At 53.3% G+C, this 18,793-nt stretch overlaps 2 protein-coding genes and 1 long non-coding RNA gene across 3 annotated transcripts; 1 reads left to right on the plus strand and 2 right to left on the minus strand.

The window, feature by feature from the left end:
- Positions 1-361: 361 nt before the first annotated feature.
- On the minus strand, positions 362-5,048 carry VSIG2 (V-set and immunoglobulin domain containing 2). Its single transcript, XM_011934582.1, has 7 exons — positions 4,868-5,048; positions 4,213-4,370; positions 3,488-3,695; positions 2,502-2,660; positions 1,511-1,630; positions 1,261-1,405; positions 362-559 (listed from the first exon to the last, which is right to left on the minus strand). Exons 1-7 carry the CDS (start codon positions 4,938-4,940, stop codon positions 427-429), a joined length of 996 nt encoding a protein of 331 aa, XP_011789972.1. The 5' UTR covers positions 4,941-5,048; the 3' UTR covers positions 362-426.
- Positions 5,049-5,944: 896 nt separating this feature from the next.
- On the minus strand, positions 5,945-14,943 carry ESAM (endothelial cell adhesion molecule). The gene is made up of 7 exons (XM_011934581.1): positions 14,707-14,943; positions 10,984-11,162; positions 9,166-9,367; positions 8,830-8,985; positions 7,456-7,578; positions 7,029-7,155; positions 5,945-6,776 (listed from the first exon to the last, which is right to left on the minus strand). Exons 1-7 carry the CDS (start codon positions 14,774-14,776, stop codon positions 6,461-6,463), a joined length of 1,173 nt encoding a protein of 390 aa, XP_011789971.1. The 5' UTR covers positions 14,777-14,943; the 3' UTR covers positions 5,945-6,460.
- LOC105506444 lies at positions 11,755-18,515 on the plus strand. The gene is made up of 2 exons (XR_001000923.1): positions 11,755-12,032; positions 17,316-18,515. It is a non-coding gene; the product is annotated as an uncharacterized LOC105506444 (long non-coding RNA).
- Positions 18,516-18,793: the final 278 nt, after the last annotated feature.

An 18,793-nucleotide genomic window follows, 5' to 3' on the forward strand; every position in this document is an offset into this window, starting at 1 on the left:
CCCCGCCGGGCTCCTGGGGCTGTGGCCGAAAGGTTTTTAATCTCCGTGTGTGCATGTGACTGTGCTGGGTTGGAATGTGAACAATAAAGAGGAATGTCCAAGTGTTCAGAGGGTGCCGGGGGAGGGAGTTTGGGTGCACAAGGCCTCCGCTTGGAACTTGAACAAGTCTCTTTGGGCCAAACCAAAAATCGGGAGCTGGTGGGGTGAAGTGGAGAGGCACCTAGGTTGAAACCTACCCCTTTGACCCAACCAAACTTCCTGCCTACCTTTTCTCGGACTTCAAGCCCATTCCTTCTCTTACTGTTAATACTCTTTGAGCCGCCTGGAGGAATTCGCCATACCAGCAGAAAGAAGGAGACAGTATGGTACCCATAGACTTTAATCATTGATATTCCCCCTCACCGCCCTCCCAGGGATCGGGAGAAGTCACACAATCATAGGGAGCTTGGACTTGGTGGTTGTCACGGTGCTGGCAGACGAGGGTCTTTCCAGGAACCCCTTGCTAGAATCAGCCCTCATAGAAGTGTGCTCAGAGATCCCAGGAGCGATGGCATCCTCCCTGATGGGTATAGGCAAGTTCTTAGTGAAGAGTAGAAGCCTCCTGCAGAGGAGGGCCATCCTCTAACCTGGGGACTTTTAAATTTCACTGTGCTTGAGAATAACCTGCGGAACTTTGGTTAAAATGAAGTTTCTGGGCCTCATCACTCCCTAACACACAACTCTAGGAAGGCTAGGAGTGGCCTGAATCTGAACGTATAACTAGTTCCCGGTGATTTCTGTCCAGGTAATCTGAGGACTCCACCTGGAGAAATATTGCTCTGATCTCTATCCTAGACACTGACTGACAGCTAAAGTGGATGACAGAGGCAGCTTCTCCTCCCCTTTCCTGATTTCCTCCACAGAAGAACTGAACTCAGCCGACTGCTCAGGACAAATGCAGCTCCCGGCATCTACAAGCCACTACTACTCCCAGGTGGTTCAGAACAGAAAAGTAAACTTTGTTAAATATGAGGAGGGCAGGGCAGTCCTGCAAACTGAGCTTCCCTGCCACAGCTTTTACCAGCCACTCCACCCTGTACTGCTCGCCTGCACCCTCAAATACACAGGTTATACTGCTGCCACCAGTAAATCCCAGGGCCCAACAACACCTCCTACCCCTAAACACACTGAACGATGTTGGAGTTTGAGGACTGCAGGCACCTGCTTTTAACCCAAGCCCCTTCCTCCCTCCTTGCACCATCCCCCAGCCCTCCTGCTCACCGAAGGTCACTACCCCCATATGTCTCCTTGGGCTTCTTCCCCCTCTCTTTGTGGAACCTGATCAGACAGAACGCAGCAACTGACAGCAGCAGCATGACCAGGAGCACCCCAATCAGAGCTCCGGCCACTCGGCCTTGGGAGGGTTCTAAGGAGATACAGGACCTTCAGAGTTGCAGGCTTTCCTCGGCCCACCAGCTGACAGTTTCCCCAACACAAGGCTGCTGGCCTGGCCTCCACCCAGCATCCCTACCGGTCACAGAGAGGGTCAGCTCACAGGATGCACTGCCCATCTGGTTGGTGGCCACACAGCGGTAGGTGCCCGAGGAGGTCAGGGAGAGGTTGGTGAGAATGAGCTGGCCAGACACCTCATCTAGAGGATGAAGAGGAAGTGTTCCACGGCCCATTCAACTCAGTGAGCACCTCTATGAGGACAGCACATTTCATGTCATCCTTACAACCATCCTGTCAGGGAGGAACTAATTTTTTTTTATTGGTGGGGAAACCAGTTCAGAAAAAGGAAGTAGTGTATCTGAGGAGACCCAGAGAGGAATTCCAAAGCTGCTACAACTTACCTGTTCTTTCCACCCTACATAGCTGCCTTTTTGGGAGGAGGAGGACTGCACATTCATGAAGGATTCAGAAACTGGCAATGGAGTCAGGGTGGGGTGCTTACTAGCTGATGTCAGGTTCCTGGTTTGGGGTAAAAGGCTTGATTGCTAGAAACTGCATCCTGTAGGGTGGCTCTAAGCGGACACAAATGCTTTTCTAAACTGTTTGCCTTTGCCTGAGAAGGCAAAGCACATACCAGGAGGTGATCTGGGGGTGGGTCATTCATTTCTGGATTGATAAAGGAGTTTGCTGGGGCTGGAGAGAACAACTGAATGCAGGAAGAGGAAGCTGAGAAACTAAGGCTCCTCCAAAGAAACTAGTTAAAAGATTCAAGACAGTCCGTGCTACTTGGCCTCTGTTTCCTCTCTAGGAAGTTTGGAAGTGATTCATGACCCTTAGGAAACCTAAAAGAAATCTCCCCAAGGCAGATGGGTGGGCATCAACAGAATGCTTCCTGCCCTCTACTTTCTTCCAGGATGTCAGGAATATATTCAGCTTGAGAAATACTCCCAGGATCACCCAGCCACACACTGTGCAGGAAGACAGGCAGGAGGGAATAATACAGGAAGCCAAGGAAGAGGCAGATTTGCCCAGGTCTCCAGTCCCCTCTTCCTGATGCCCTGGGCCCTTACCTTGAACCATGCTGCCAGGAGAAGGTGTAGGAAAAGATCCAAGATGCACCCAGTTGTACACTGGCTTAGGAGCCCCCTCGGAAGAGCTGCACCTCAGTGCAGTAGAGCCTCCCACAGAGGTCCGTCCACTCTGACTGCATAAGGGATTACTGGGGGGAACTGCAAAAAACAGAAAGTTCCTCAGCAATCTTCCAACCCCACTCCCAGCTTCATTAGGTGCTACATTCTCTACTTCAACACCCCTCTCAAACAGTGGCCCTCTTGTGTCCACACACCACTGCATCCCCAGGAACTGAGAGATTTCCACTCCTGGAAATTCTGATTGTTAGAGAAAACTCTTCCTCATGTTGAGCCAAAATGTGTGTTAACATAATATCCACCCATTGGTTTCAGTTCCTGCCCTTTGGGCCCACAAAGAGAAATTAAAATCTCTCCTCCACATGACAGCCCTTCAGATAGTTGAATCCAGCAGTCATACACCCATCCTAGGCCTTCTCTTTTCCATCTAAACACTGCCAGCCTCTTTGATAGTTTTTGTGGTTGCTCATCTCTGAACAGGTCTAATTTGGGGTGAGACAGAAGCTCTGAGCACAAAGTTGCTGCTCAGTAATATCAGCCCTTTTTCCTTTGATGGCCACTCCCCTTCTCTGCCACCGACCTTGGGAGGGACAGAATCCAACTACCAGTGAGAGGCTTCCCCATGATGGAGCTTCTGGGAGCAGACTCAGATCCCCACGTATGGGAAGGGCTTTCTCTCCCACACTCTGTTATTAGGCTCTGATGGAGGAGATGCTCTCAGTGGAGGGTGGAATTGGAGTATGACCATCTGGATTAGAAGACTGAAAGAGAGAGTGTTTTCGCTTGGGGCCCCCAGTGCAGTTGTGTGCTTGGGCCAAAAGTCAGAAACCGGAGATTTAGCAGGACCAGTGCAAACCCCCCAAGTGTGTGAAAGAGTATGTGGCTCGTGGATCCCCAGCCTGCCTTACCCAGCACAGTAAGGTTGATTAGCCCCAACCCATTGGTGTAGAAATCTGGTGGGTTGTTGACTTGGCAGAGGTAGGTTCCCGTATCTGATGGGTGGATGTCAGTCAGTTTCAGTGTGGCCACCCCCGCTGTGGGGGGGTTCTGAAGCAGGCTGACCCGCTTTGACTTAGAACCAGTTGGATATAGTTGGCCATTGGTGAAGTACAGGATCTGGGGAGAGGCAGAAGACACACATATGTGCCTTTTTCTGCCTGGCATCAACTCTACAGTCCTTCCTCATCGAAGTGGGTATAAGAGGCCCCTGACTTACATCAGCCAGGGAGCTGACACCCTGTAGCTGGAACCTCAAAGGTCTCTCTGTTCCCAAACACCACCCCCTTTTAAGTGCTAAATGAACCTGATCCATTGGTCTCTCTCTCTCTCTGTCTTTCTCTCTCTCTCCCCGTCTGTCTCTCTAAGAGAGAAGCAGCATATTATCTTAGTATCAGTCACAACACCTTAGTGTCAATGGATACACTAAGGCAGGGGAGTTGGAAATAGGATCTATGGGAGAGGAAAGGAAGATATAGGGTCAGGCAGACTGCAGCTCTGAAAAGATCTTGGGAGAGCCCACTTACCTTTTCATCCAAGTAACGATCCCCAAACGCCCCCTCCCGACCCCATGCCCTCTTCCTGGGCTCCTGTCCCTCCAGGCAAACCCAGCTTCATGCAGTTGCTCATTGCTCACTGGATGGGACTCAGAGATGGGCTTCCCAGGCTGCACAAAGCTCCACTCCAGGGCGAAGCTGTCTCCCACCGACGTGCTGTAGGTGCAGGTCAGCTCGGCTGTCTTCCCCAGGGGCGTGCTCAGCGGCTCCGTGGGTACCTTCACCTCCACGGCCAGCCCTGGGGCCGGGGACCAGAGGGAGGTAGGAACCCAAATTCCAGTGATCTGGAGGATCGGGCCCACCCCCGGGCATCTACATTGGAAGCTGGGGGCTCCCTCTCCAGAGCACAACGCTCTCCCCTCAATCCAACCCCTCCCTTCCCAAAACCTGAGGTTTCCGGGAGGGGCCGGGTCTTTGTGGGTAAAAGAGCCGGAACCGGGCCAGGTAAGACGGCGCGTGTGTTTAGCAGAGAAAGGAAAACACTAACCCTGCGGTGTGGAGGTTCAGGCCTGCGCCGCGGAGAGGCCGAACTCGCCCGCCGGCCTGGGGGCCTCTCTCCTCCCCACTCCGGGCCTTCGACACCCCCTCCCCGGCCTCACCCCAGGCGCCTTAGGGCCCCTGAGGCCCACGGCGGCCTCATCTGGCCGGGCGGGGACAGAGTGGGTCCCAAGGAGCCCGGGAAGCCAGGCCTGTGCCCCCCAGTTCTCGCCGTGGTCCCGCCTGGCCCCTCCTCACCACTCAGGCACAGGAAGCCTAGCAGGGCCCCGCAGAGAAAGGGCCCCGGGAGCTCGGCCATGGCCGCGTCCATCCGTCCTGTCCTGCTCCTGCCAGGTGGGCGATCAAGGTCGGTCTGGGTGTCGGGGAGGGAAGGGAGCACCCAAGGGTAGCCGCCCGGGCTGGGCAGGAGCGAGACTGGTATCTCAGAGCAAACAGGGGAGAGGCCGGCACCGCAGGTTAAAAAACAAAACAAACAAAAAAAAAAGTGGGCCTCCCTCCTCTCCTCCAGCCCCAATTCTGCAGTCTCTCTATCCCTGCTCCCTCCTTCCTTCCTCTTCTCCCCAAGTCTGAAGCTGTCAGGCCTTGGGAAAAGGGCTGGGCTTGGTGTGGGCCTTCTGCAGAGAGGGGCTCAGCACTGGAGCTCAGGGAGGAAAGCTGACTTTGGAAGGTGTCCTGATACCCCAGAGCTGGCAAGTGGGGTCCCCACCTCGGAGCCTCACTATCAGTGTGAGCCCCAGGCCGCAGACCCTTTCTGTCCACGCCCCTTTTCATCTCACCACTTACTGAGGTAGGAGTCTCTGTAGAAATGAGCACCTCTCCATTTCCACAGCCACTCCATTTTAGGGGCAGAGAAACTGAGACCTAAAGGAGACCCCACCCTTGGGAGGAAAAAACATGGCAGAATTTGGACACAGACCTGCACCCCATACTATGCCGAGCTCTCCCTCACTAACAACAGAGATCTCTTCCAGATGGGCAAGAAGTGTTTTTGTTAAGAATTCCATGGTGTGGGAGAGGAGCCCTCCTGAGCTTCCTCTCCCCGTCCCTGAAGAGGAAGCAGATGAGGTACACACACCCCCTAGCCGGGAGCACTCAAGCTCCAGCAGAAAGCTACCAGCTCCATCCCTCTGCTGTTCAGAGTAGCTCAGAGTCTCCTCCTCTTCTCCACGTGACAAACAAGGACCCTTCTAAACTAGAAGAGCTGCTCTGAGCCCGTGGGGAGAAGCCCTCCTGGGTACACAGCTTGGGAAGGGGTCCACTTGGCATGCTCCTGAAGCTTAATTTCTAGAATTCTTAGTGTGAAAAGGCAACTTGTTTCTTATCCCATACATACATTATGTGTCTTTATTGAAATTTGCAAATGAAAACAACACATATTTCATGTTAGTTTTAAACATACATTCCCTATCCTCTACCCCAGTAAAACCTAACCAAGCCAGCCTGACAGGTTATATCAATACAGGGAGCTGGAGTGGGAGCAAAGGGTGGTGTTAGATAGGGGTGGGGTACAGATCAAGGGGGCCCGGGACTCAGTGACTGGAAGTCTCTGCCACTCACTCTTGGTGAGTAGTTAATTTCAGCAGCTGGCTTCACAGGGAGGAGTCAGGGGTGGGTGGAGGCTCCTCCCAATTCCAGATCCACTTCCTCTTCTTCTATCTCCTGGACACTTAGGTCTTACTGAGACAGTTTTCCCACAGTAAGGAGAGGTGGGGGCAGAGTACTAAGGGTCTGGAGTGTGATTGCTCTCCCATGACTCAGGCCTCTGTGCTAGAGGTGACCCCAAGAGGAAGGAGAGACTCCAAATCCTTTAGCCAATGAGTGGCGGGGTCATCACACCAGAGAGCCAGCTTGGCTCTGGGCGGGCACCATCACAGGCACAGCACCCATGCGGCTCAAGCCAGAGGAAGAAACCCCAGCAGGGATGGGAGATATTGGTTGAGGGTTGGCCCCGTCTGTTGTGGGCAGTCTTGGTGAGGGCAGGGCCTGGCTGGAGAGACTGGGTGTGGGGGTCAATGCACCAGGCCTGGGAGGGCCCTGGGGTGGCCGGAGGGCTCTTGCGGAGGTGACAGAGGAAAGGGTCCCATTCTTGGAGATTGTGTCTGAGCTCTTGGGCCAGGGCAGGGTCCGGGGAGCAATGGCATCCTCCCTAGTCATCAAAGAAATAACAAGAGGTCAGAAGTGGGAGGGGGAAGGAGGAGAGAGTTTCTACATGCTTGGTCTTATATGCCACCTCTCCCTGCACACTTCAATACTCCTTTCCCTCTCCCTTAAAATCTGCCCATGGGAATGATGTTTCAGCCACTGACCCCATTCCAATAGATGAGAGGGGCCTGAATTCCTAGACTCTGTGAGGAGAGCAGGGAGAGCCCCCACTGCAGCAGAGACCAGGGACACTTACTTGATATCATTGGCTGGCTCCTCCAGGGCCTTGCCCCGGCGGTGGTACAAAAGGACCAGCCCAGCCAGCAACCCCAGTCCAACCAGGGTACCCACAACAGCTCCAGCAACCACCGCAGCTCCAGGCCCTGGAAAAGGCGTCGTGTTAGAGGGGGACACCCAGCTGAGGGGTTCCCACCCCTCTCCAATCCCACTCCCCCTACCCCATCTGCCACCATACACATTCCCTCTTTTTCTCTGTCAAGGAGAGGGGTGGCTGTTGAGCAGGAAATGACCAGTCACTGACCAACCATTTGTACAAACATTTGATCAGGGCAAGCTCCATGCCCTGTTACAATGAGAGGCCTCAGCAGACAGGCCTCCTCCCCACTTGCAACCCCTCCCCCACCACTGACCACTCTTCTTAACCACACTTACCCCTCACTGACCTGTGCTCACTTCCAGGGTCACATTACACTGGGCAGTGCCCACCTCATTGTGGGCCTTGCAGACGTAGACTCCAGCCATGGAAGAGGAAAGGTTCGTGAGACTTAAAGACCCACGGATGACATCTGTGGACACAATTTAGCCATCAGTCCAGGGACCCTCTTTCCCATTAAAAAAAATATATATATATTTTCCCTCCTCTGGAATGTCCCCTTTGACCCTCTGGGAGTCATGGCTTGTCTATTCCCTGACTGGGGGAGAGGTGTGACAGCTGGGTTCGGCTCCTAGCTGCAGACTGGCTAGCGCAATAACCTCCATTCCCACTCCTCAGTCAGAGCCCCCAGTGGATATCTGACAGGAGGCCCCAGAGAAAGTGATGCAAAGAGCAACCAAAGCACCATTTTACTTTTATTTCGGCAAGACAGCGTGATGAAAGAGAAAGAACACTGGGGTAGGAACTGGTAAACATGGGTTCCAGAACAGGCCATGTGACTGACTTTAAGCAAGGTAGTTGATATCTGAGGGTCTCCATCTCTTCATCTGCAAAATGGGGACAATATGACCTACCTAATGGTGCTGAAAGGACAATATGAACTAATCATTATAACAGTGAATGTTTACTGGCTGCTTACTCTGTGCCAAAGACTACTCTAGATTCTTTATGTGTATGCACTTACTACAATTTCCCAACAAACTTGTGAGGTAATAAAGATTATTTTTTAAAAAGAAAAAGCTACTGTTATAAAAATGGTCATGTGAAAAGTAGAAACAGAGGCAAAATGAAAATCCACATTTCCACAACCTAGATCCAACAGTTGCTAACTTTTTGCCATATTTATTTGATTTCTTTCTTTTACTTAGACATTTTAAACACTTCAGCATAAATCTCCAAAAAAGAAGTACGCTGTCCCATATAACCACAATAGCATTGCCATGCCTAGGAAATTAATAAAATAACTATCTAAAATCATCGAATACTTCATATTAAAAATGTTTCAGTTATCCCTAAAATATTTTTTTATAACTGGTGTGTTCAAGTCACACTAATGAGTTCAAGCTGATGCGTGTAAAATCCACATTTTACAAATTTGGGAATGAAGGCACCGAGTCACACTGCTAGTCGCTAGAAGAGCTGGAATTTGAACACAGAGACTCCAGCTCTAGAGCCCCTTTCTTGACAGTATACACAGTGAACGCACCTAACACAATACCTGCCCTGGCAGGGCATCTTTCTCTGCCCCCATCCTCCCCACATCCTCCTCCTCCTCCCCAGTGCTTGTCAGCATTGGCTCCCCTTTTCACCCCAGTCCCTGTGGTACCTCCCATCTTTCCCCTTCCCCAGCCACAGTCTCGGCTGTTTCCAGAAGCGTCCTCACCTAACACTGGTGCAAAGAAAGTCTGGAAGGATGGAAGCTGCCGATCCCACTGGTATTGGACAGCGGGCTTACTCCTTGGAGACTGGCAACTCAGGGTCACGTTGGCCCCCACACGGGGCACACCCTGGAGACGGCAGGATGGAGGAGCTGGAGGAACTGGGCAGGGGGAGACAGATTAAAACCACAACCAGGAGACTCACAGATCCTCTCCCTCTGCCCTGCACCCTTCTGTCACTTCATTTGTCCCTCCTCCAACTCTTGCCCTTTAGGAGAGAGACTCACCAGACCTCCCAGTGCGGGTGGGGAGGGGTCCGGAAGTCTGTGCTTCTCACTCACCCAGCACATTGAGTTCTAAGGTTTTGATGCTATGGCCGCTAGGGTTGCCTTTTTTGTCTTGCACATTCACGGAACAGCTGTAGGGGCCAGAGTCTTTCTCCTGGAGACCCTCCAGTCGCAGGGACAGGTTTCGGGAGGGCATGGAGTAGACCAAGGATACTCCCGGTTTGCTAGTTGTGACCCCATTGATGTAGGACAACACCTGATGTGGGGCAGAACACATCCCTGCCGTTACTACAGGTGCACACTGTGCCTGCAGGCCCAGCCAGTCTCCCTCCCCCAGCCGGCATTCTCCACATGCCCCTCACATGCACCCATTCTTCTAACCTGAACCAGCTCCCCATTCACCTTTTGTCCCTAGCCCCTCTCACTGCCCCGTCCTCTTCACCAGAACAGTTCTTGGTTCCCGTGCATTGTCTCATCTCCCAATTGCGGTGTTTAGAAAGGTGACATAATAGTGGGAGGAGGGACAACGTAAATAGGAGGTATGTATGCATGCAACTCGGACTGCTGGGGTGGAGCCAGGTTTGTAAGACCTGAAACTTACACACCGGGGGGGAGGCATCTTCGAGGAAAAAAATATTAAAAATATATTTTAAAAGTATCAAATGAGGCTGGGCACATTGGCTCATGCCTGTGAGCAGTTTGGGAGGCCGAGGCAGGTGGATTGCTTGAGTCCAAGAGTTCAAGACCAGCCTGGGCAATACGGTGAAACAGTCTCTACAAAAAATACAAAAATTAGCCTAGCATGGTGACATGTGCTTGTAGTCCCAGTTACTCAGGGGGCTCAGGTGGAAGGATTACTTGAGCAGGAGTGGTAGAGGCTGTAGTGAGCCAAGACTGCACCATTGCACTCCAGCCTGGGCAACAGAATGAGACCCCTGTCTCAAAAAAATCCAAATGACTTCCTTGAACACAGTTTTCAGGGGTTCTGAACATTGTTTCGTTCTCTTCTGGGTAAACCTGTATTTGGATGTAAACCTGGTGTCAAGACAGATGAGCAGGAGACTGTGAGAGGAGATGGTCTCTTGGTTCTTGAGGTGATCTAAAGGGGGGCAAGGTGACAGATGAGAATCATTTGGAAAGAGAAGTGGCCTGTGACTCGACAGTATTCAAAGCAGAGAATGTGAAAGCAGAAATATGCTTTTTTTTTTTTTTTTTTTTTCAGACAGAATCTCACTCTGTCGCCCAGGCTGAAGTGCAGTGGCTGGATTTTGGTTCACTGCAACCTCTGCCTGTGGATTCAAGTGATTCTCCTGCCTCAGCCTCCCAAGTAGCTGGGATTACAGGCAGGTGCCACCATGTCCGACAAATTTTTGTATTTTTAGCAGAGACGGGGTTTCACCATGTTGGCCAGGCTGGTCTCAAACTCTTGGCCTCAAGTGATGTGCCCACCTCGGCCTCCCAAAGTGCTGGGATTACAGGTGTGAGCCACCGCGCCAGGCCAGAAATATGCTTTTACAAGTCGTGTGTGTTACTTCCCCTAAGCGTTTCCCAGTCCTCAACTTCCATTTTTTCCCTCCTCCTCTCCACCCCCATAACCAAGTAAAATGCCTCTCCACTTTCACAGTATTTTGTGTGCTGGATTTTTAGGGACAGTCGGCAAAAGATAATTGTTTGGGAAGTCTCCCATATCAGAACAAAAACTGAACCGGTGAAGACTTCTGCTCTTCCCTGAAACTCCTTCCGCGGCCCCCATTCCCCGGCCCCCATTCCTGGCCTCCATTCCCGCTCTACCCCTCCCACCGCTACCAGCTCTTTGCTTACAACCCCCGCTGGGCGCAACTTGCCGCTGGTTGAGAGGCGTTCCTCCCTCACCTGATCCTCCTTTTCTTTATCTTTGAAGAACCACATCACAAAGGGCACCTCCCCTGGCTGGGCTGAAGACACCTCGGCGTGCAAGGTGTACCACGCTGGAAGCACCACTTCCCCTCCCTCCACCGCCTGCAACTGGTTGGCGGGCAAGTGCAGCTGCAGCTCGGCCCGCGAGGGGGGCGCTGGAGACAAGAGCGAGGCGTGAGTGCCCAGGACCGGCTCCCACCCAGCTCCGCACGCGGACCCTGCCCGACGCGGCTCCACGAGAGAGTGAGGAAAGTCGCTCTAACAGGAAAGAGGAACCTTGCGGGGTCCGGCCCCTGGAGGCCTCAAGGGGTACCCAGGGACCACTGGTTCAGTGTCCTGCTTCCCATTTCATCACGACTTCTCTCCACCGCCAGCCTCTGCGGTTGTAGCGGGGATGGGGACACATTTCTATGCATTTATTCGTATCCAGAGGCGTAGATTTCTGAGCATCAAAGAAAGGGGGCAGATTTCCAGCGAGGAGGGGAAGATAGATCGACTGTTTCTGTTGTACCTTCCACGTAGCCCACTTGCTTCCCTGGTTTTCCTGAGCCAGAGCCAAGGGAGAGTAGCGATGCTGCTCAGGGCCGCCAGGGTCCCTCACTCCCGAGTTCCCGACGGGAGGCTGCCTGGTTACCTGTTAACCCTGCGGCTCCTTCTGAACTTGCCAGGAGCTGGAGAGAGCGGAGCGGCCCAGCGCCCAAGCCTGACCCCGTGAATGCGATGCTCCTCGCCCTCCCACGCAATCCCAGAGGCGGGCTTCCCTTGGAAAACGGAGAGTTGAAACCCAGAAATCTCCTCGGAGCCCTTCTGGGGTCCGGGCGATCTGAGCAGAGAACTCTCGGGTGGCAAGGAATTAAGGGCAGCGCGAACGACGGTCTCCGGACAAGTATAAAGCCTCCCCTGAGTGTGTCCGGCACTCGGGGTGGACCGGGGTGTTGGTTTCGAGGAGGGGGCTATTGTTTGCACCACGGCGTCCTGAAATACTCATCCTTTGCCCTTTGGGGAGGCAACAGAGCAGTCAACTGGTAAGGTTATTCCCCTTTGGGGAATAACCCTGGGCTTGCACACGGCCGGGCCTGAGGATGCTGGCTGCTCTAGTCCCGGGCCCTATTCCCTCCAGGCCTCGGCCCTCTGCCTCGGAGCAGAAGACACCACCTCTGCGTGGCGAGCAGGCGGCCAAGGCCGCGGGAAGAGGCCGCAGCCAGGCCCCGCTCTCCACCCTCACCCTCGGAGAGCCAGGCTGAAGGCCTCTAAGGCCTGGGAGCCGATCCGGCCAGGATGCAAGCCACCCCCACCGCTTCCCGGCTGCGCCGTACAGAACCCCCACCTCTGTTACTTGGCCTTCGCAGCATCCCCCTTCTCATTTCCTGGAGGATCTCTGTGGTCTGGGCAGGAAATTTGTACCCAGTGATAAGGCAGAAGACAATGAAGGGGGGGCCACTAGACCGGAGGCTCTAGGGGAAGAAACAGTCCCCGCCTCAAGGAGCTGGACGCTCCCTGGGGACCCGGCCCGCTGCTATTCCGCCGAGGCCGGGCACGCCTGGAGCCTGCAGGTGCTGCCGTCTCTTCCCCAGCCTTTCTACAACGCGCACCGAGCGGCCAGAAGCGGTTTCCGCCAGGAAACTGCCTGAGGCCCAAAAGGGGCACGCGCTTCCTTCACCTTGCGGACCACCAGCGACCTCCCCAGGTCCCACATTTATAATTCCACTTTCCAGAAGGTAGAGGAGAGTTAAAACAGATAGTAACGGACACACTGGGGTCTGGGCACATGCTCCTTGCCCTTCGCCCTGTCAGAAACTAGGAACAGAAGAGGGCCTGAGACTTTTCTGCTCTCTGTCCTGGGTGTCTGCTGGCTCGGAAGTCACCCAACTGGTTCGTTTTCTTCGGTCCCAGGGTCCATGGAGCCACTGGGAGAGAAAAGGAGGCTGGTTGGGTCTCAGAGGACACTGGGACAGCCCAAGAAGGGGACCCTTTCGGCCCACAGCCCTCTCCGAGGCCAGCGTGAGGGAGCCGGCAGGGGCCTAAGGAGAGCGAAATGGGCCCGCTCCCCAGGGCAACTATTTTTAGTCTCGGTCTTTCTCTGAGAAACTCCCCCCGCGGGCTTCTCACGCCCCAGGGGCAGCAGCGCTGAGCCGCGGAGGAGCGTGCTGAGGCGGAGAGCCTTCTCCAGAGCCCAGAAGAGCGGAGCCGGGCGCCTGCCCGTTGCCCCGAGGTCACCAGTGCCATTTAACCCTCGAGTAGCTGGCGGGAACGGGGGCAACCCCCAGGGGGGCCGATAGGAACTTTTGAGTCCAGGTCTTCAGTATGATTAACTGAAGCCCAAAGCTGGGGTAGGACAGAGGGTTGCAGATGAGCAGCAGGTGAAGCCTGGGACACTCAGGCAGCCAACTTAAACTGTCCTCCCTCGCTTCAGAGATTCCTCCAGCCCCCACCCCCGAGAAGGAAGGGGGATAGAGTTGGGGTGGAGTGCAGAAGGAACAGAGCTGAAGTTGAAGTTGGGAAAGCCGGGATGAGAAGTTTGAGGGATCCTGGAGCAGGCCCACCAAGCCCGGAGGGACAGAAGACTACTGCTGGCTTTGGTGTGGCCTGGGGGGCTGTACTTGAGACCCACTTTATCCAAGGACTGTAATATTGCATGCCCCAACAACTGTGGAGCACAGAACAGGCAAAAGGGGACACTGGTGATCCTCATCTCAGTCTTCATCATTGTGGCTGAATTTCACTCTACAGCTTTCCAGGCCTTACTTGTCCTAACATCCTCCAACCTGAGAAATGAGTTAAAGTCAATATAGCTAAACCCACCCTTCACTCCCATTCGAGATCCTTGAAGAGGGATGGCAAGAAAGCTGAGGGATAGCAAGTGAAGCAGCTTAAAAGGGCCTAGTCCTGCCGGGTCCTTATCTCTCCCAGGTGGAGTTCTGAGCCACCCCAGCTTCAGCTGAAGCCAGCGCCCCTGGAGGTCTCCAACGCTTCCCAAACACTTGCTCCAAGGAGGTTCCCTTCCTGACCTTTGGCCACCCTCCTCTCAATTTCCCCACATCCCTTTGGCTCTGGGAACCAATAGGGGTGGTGGGCCTGGGGGGGGGGTCACAATTCTATTTCTCTGTGCGTTTGAACCCCTCCCCCATTTCCTGTGTCCCAAATGACCTCACGGTCGTCCTTTTGGGGCACCTCCCTTGATTCCCAGGGCAGGAAGCAGGAGGGAGCAAGAGAGAGGATCTGCGCTGGGGAATTGACACAAAGTGCGTGTGTCAAGCCTGGGGACCAGAGGTATTTCCCCGGGGGATCTTCCTCATCAGCTTGTATGTGGGGTCGGGGATGAGAGGGGGCTAGAGTTAAGTCCTTAAGCTCTTTAGCCAGTGTCTCATCTAGCGGCTCAGCTCATCCGGCTGTGCTGGGTGGGGGGTGGGGAGTCGACAGGGTGAGCAATGGTTCCGATAATTCACCCGAGATATCCAGGTCTTGAGAGAGATGCCCTTACCTCCCCCAGCCATCCGCCCCCACACCCAAACTGGGGGCTGTCCCCGCCAAAGCGAGAAGTCAGCGCCAGCCAGTGATGCCCTGGAGTGGGATTAGGAGGTCAGGGGAGGAGGGCGAGTCGTGGGACCCAATTCCGCAGCAGTGGCCAAAGTTCTCCCTCAGGGTCGAACTCACCCCATCCCGCATCCCAAGTCCCCTCCAGGTCCGGGTTTCACTCACCGAGGGCACTCAGCCCCAGGAACAGAAACTGCAGCAAGTTGGTCACCAGGGACCCCGGGAGGGAAATCATGGTCCTCCCTGGCCCGGACGGAGTCAGAGGCGCCAGCTGCGGGGCGCACGGACCCGCAGGTGTCGAGGCTGCGCAGCGGCCGGAGCGTGCGCGGGAGCCGGGTCGCCGACACCCAGGGCGGCTCCAGCCCAAGTCTGCGCGCCTGTGTGCCGGTGGCGGGGTGGGGACCGACGGCGACAGCGGGGCGGGGCATTCGAGGGGGCGGAGAGGTCGCCGTCCTCCCGGGCGGGGCGCGCGGGGTCCGCCGCCCGGGGGCGCCGCCAGCACGCGGACGGCGGGACCCTGCGGCCTCTTCCAGGTCTGAACGCAGGGAGGGGTGAGGTAAGCTGTGATGCCCCACGAGCCACCCAGGGAGTGGAGGGGGAAGAGGAGGCTCCAGAACTATCCTGAGCCGTAACCTCCCCTTCCGCCGGGGTGGGATAGGAAGGGTGACCAGGAAGGGTGGGAAATTTGGGGACTATCCGAAGTCGGAACCACCCGTAACCCCTGACATGTAAACGCTCCTGGGCTCTGGCTCCAACAACCCGCTCCAAGCTTGGGGGTGCCGCATTCCCGGCCCAATCAGGGCGGCCTTCCTGAAGGAGGAAGAGGGGAGCAGCATTTTCCAGCTGCAGGGAGAGACCGGAGCGCCGGCCGCGCGGGCTCCTTTGTACCGCGGGAATCTGTGGCTTTCCTGGAGGCGGGGCCTGAGCGGCCACCGGAGCGCTGCAGCGAGGGCGACGGCGGAGGCCGCGCGGGAGCCCAGGGCGCGCGGGGAATCTTCACCTGCGGGCAGGAAAAAGCGCTCCGCGAGTTCCGCAGACCCCAACCCAGGCTGGAGGATTACCCCGGCTGTGCCTCATATTCCGAGCAGGGAAGGTTGGCACAAAGTAGTCCCAGGAGCTGAGCGGGAAACTGAGGCGGTGTGTATGCTGCTCCCAGCTTAGCCCCTGAAATGAGCGGCGTACAGGCCTGATGTAGACTAGGGAGGAGGGGCGGCTGCGAGAAGGAAGACAGGACAGTCCCTCCGTTTCTTCTTTATACCCTGAATCTTCAGTGCCTCCCATTCCCGCAGTGAAAGGCTCAGGCGCGCGCTGATCCTTTAATTCCCGAGACTAGATCTTGTTCGTTGTGAATTGAATTTAACGCCCCCCCGCCCCGTGCTATTCGGTCAAAAGGCACCTCTGCGCCCTCTGGCGGCCGCCGCTCCCTTACAGAAAGGCACGCACCTGTTCTTGCTTTTCTGTCCAAAAGCCAAAGAAAAAAGAAAAAAGAAAAAGAAAAAGATGCTTCAAACATCCCAGCACAGCTCAACCACCCAGCAAAGGTCAGTGAGGGCAGAAAGCACAACAACGATTTCCTGGCGCTGCCCGCGGCTGTCTGGGAAGAAAAGCAGCCAGGCCTGCGGGATTCCATTTACTGCACATAGTTCTGTTGTTTTAACAGAGTGTAGTCCCTGGGCCCACACCTCACACGAGGTCTTTTTCTATACAGTGCCCCATACGCCCTCTCAGCTGCTTCTTCCTAGTGTGATATGCCTGGCTCCTCTTCAAATACCTGCCATGCAGTGACTTTGAGAAATGCCTATGCAAACACAAAATTGCTCATGCAAACCCTGGAATCCAGTACTTGGCAGCTCAGTGGAGGCAAAGACAACAGGAAGAGATACCTGCCAGTCTCACACTCTTGTGTAGTGAGCTACAAACTTGGACTTGGCCAAGCAGATTATGTGGTGGGGTTGGGGGCTGTTGTTTGGTTTTCCTATTCCATCACACTCAAATTTTTCTTGGCTTTAGTCTGCATTGCAAACCATCTCTTGTAAACACCCCTCCTTTGTTTCCAGACAAGTCACCCCAAAGAAGTAACTCCTTCCAAGAGAGGAAGTACAAAGTCTTTTGGTTCTAACCTAGAAACACCAGGTATCTAATCACATAGGCTGTGCTTATCCTGATCGAGTGCTACATAAGGTGTAGCCTCAACATTCATTCCCTGTAGCTAACTTTTCCTTCAGAATCCAGATCCCAAATTACTTCCGACATGGGAAGTAAAGCTGCAACCAATGATTTGTAGTCAGTGAATGTTTCCATGCGACACAGGGGCAGTCTCTTCAAGATTCTTTGACCCTAGAGAATTGTCCTCACTATCTCCTGTCTCCTATTTCAGCAGTTTCTTTCCTCTGACCCTGAGGCAGTCAACTAGTAGAAGTTAGCAGAGTAGCTCCATTACTTTGTGAAAGTTTTCGCCAAGATTCATTTTAGGGCGGACTGCTCTCCACCCTGGTGTAAATGACACAGATGATCTATGTGTGACCTGGAAACTGCTTACATAAACATGTGTGCAAGAGCTAAGTTCACAGTTTCATACGTTAGAGACTTGCAGGTCATTCGTGTTTCTTCCAATCACATCTCATCTTAGATTTCAAAAGTAATTCCTAATATTTACCTTTACATTTGAATATACTTTCTAATCAGTTATAAAGCTTCATTAAGGTCTCAATAGTCCATTTCTTATTTTTGGCAATGCTCATAGTTATCTGACATCTTGCTATCTTCTTTTCTAGACTGTTCTGGCCAAAGAGACTGGAGATCCAGTATCAGCAAGGTACTTTCTTGGTAAACCTCCATTTCCCAATGCTCATCTTTGTCCTCTACCCCCCACCCATCCCAAGGCAAATGTTGAAAACATCTATTGGATCCAGCCTTTGCTATCTTCTCCATGCCGCTCATAGTTGGTCTAGCAATGTCCCTTTCTCGGTAATGTTCAGTAGGTCTAAAACATCCTTGCGAAATGTTCCCAAAGTGTTCTGCCCCAGCTAAGCAACTAACAACAATGGGAAGATGCAGAAAAAAAAAAATGCATAGAGCATAATGTTAGTTTTGGGGTTGGTCAGTGGCAACATTTTAGAGATGCCATGAAGTATTCCTGGTAATAATGCTTGTTCCTACAGCATTTAGCACTGAATACTACGAGATTATGGCTAAAAGATGGTCAAGACTGCCTCAGCCTTTAGGATCAGAATTCTAAGTTCCAAAGAAGAGCAAACTCAAGAGGATTTCCTCAGGCCTCTGCCTATAGATGCTGCCTAGGGAGAACAGGTGCTACACTCAAAACATTCTCAAGATATTTATATTCTCCCTGAACTAGTACCCAACTCCATAACCCCAGACTCAAATAACAGAAATAAAAGCCATCTCATTGATTATAAGCTCTCTAGTTATTACAAATATAAGCATCAATCAACCAACAGGCATCAGAATGAGAAAATCACTGATCTGAGAACATTCCGGCTGCAGGAAAAGGACACTTTTTGTTAATATGCAACTGTATCTTCAGTAGTATAGAAAAACGAGAAGAATGAGAGTTCTTACCTGGATTTGCAGCCCACTTTAAGTAGAGTACCTGAGAGATGCTGGGAAATCATAAAGATAAATAACCAATCCAACAAGTTCCTGCCATGAGACCAAAGTGATCCTTGACTACTCTGTTAGTAAGTGATTCTCAGCCAAGAGTACTAACCTGTAAGTGGAGTGGTGGTTGGCCCATTAGAAATCTCTGAAAGATCTAAACGTGACAGTTACCTTCCTAATGGACTTATACCTGTCAATTCCCTCTCCTAAAAAAATACTTTTGGGCTGGCCCCACTGGCTCACACCTGTAATCCCAGCACTTTGGGAAGCCAAGGTGGGAGGATTGCTCGAGGACAAAAGTTTGAGACTAGCTCGGTGGAAACATAGCACAATCCCTGTCTCTACCAAAAAAAGAAGAAAAAAAGTGAAAACATTGCTGGTGTGGTGGCACTCGAGCCTGTAGCCTCAGCTGCTCAGGAAGCTTTGAGGCAGGAGGATTACTTGAGCCCAGGAGTTCGAGGCTGCAGTGAGCTATGACTGCACTCCTGCACTCCACCCTAGGTGACAGAGCAAGACCCTATCAAAAAAAAAAAAAAAAGATGTTTCTACTGGATCTTCCTTCCTTTTGAGAGACAGCAAGATTATATCAATTTTCCAGTTGTACTCCGTGAGAGCTGCCCCTGAGTACTGA

This window comes from Colobus angolensis, unplaced genomic scaffold (genome assembly GCF_000951035.1).
Source record: "Colobus angolensis palliatus isolate OR3802 unplaced genomic scaffold, Cang.pa_1.0 Scaffold137, whole genome shotgun sequence".
NCBI lineage: Eukaryota > Metazoa > Chordata > Mammalia > Primates > Cercopithecidae > Colobus > Colobus angolensis.

Bases quoted from the DNA above. Each gene is read 5' to 3' on its own strand.
- VSIG2 (XM_011934582.1), bottom strand. From the start codon at position 4,940: ATGGACGCGGCCATGGCCGAGCTCCCGGGGCCCTTTCTCTGCGGGGCC. The intron at 3,696-4,212 runs GTGAGCAATGAG...GCCTCTCCCCAG, and splicing joins CCATCTCTGAGTCCCATCCA to ATCCTGTACTTCACCAATGG. The intron at 2,661-3,487 runs GTAAGGCAGGCT...TGTTTTTTGCAG, and splicing joins AATCAACCTTACTGTGCTGG to TTCCCCCCAGTAATCCCTTA.
- ESAM (XM_011934581.1), bottom strand. From the start codon at position 14,776: ATGATTTCCCTCCCGGGGTCCCTGGTGACCAACTTGCTGCAGTTTCTG. The intron at 9,368-10,983 runs GTGAGGGAGGAA...GCCCCACATCAG, and splicing joins ATAAAGAAAAGGAGGATCAG to GTGTTGTCCTACATCAATGG. The intron at 6,777-7,028 runs GTAAGTGTCCCT...TTTGATGACTAG, and splicing joins GAGCCAGCCAATGATATCAA to GGAGGATGCCATTGCTCCCC.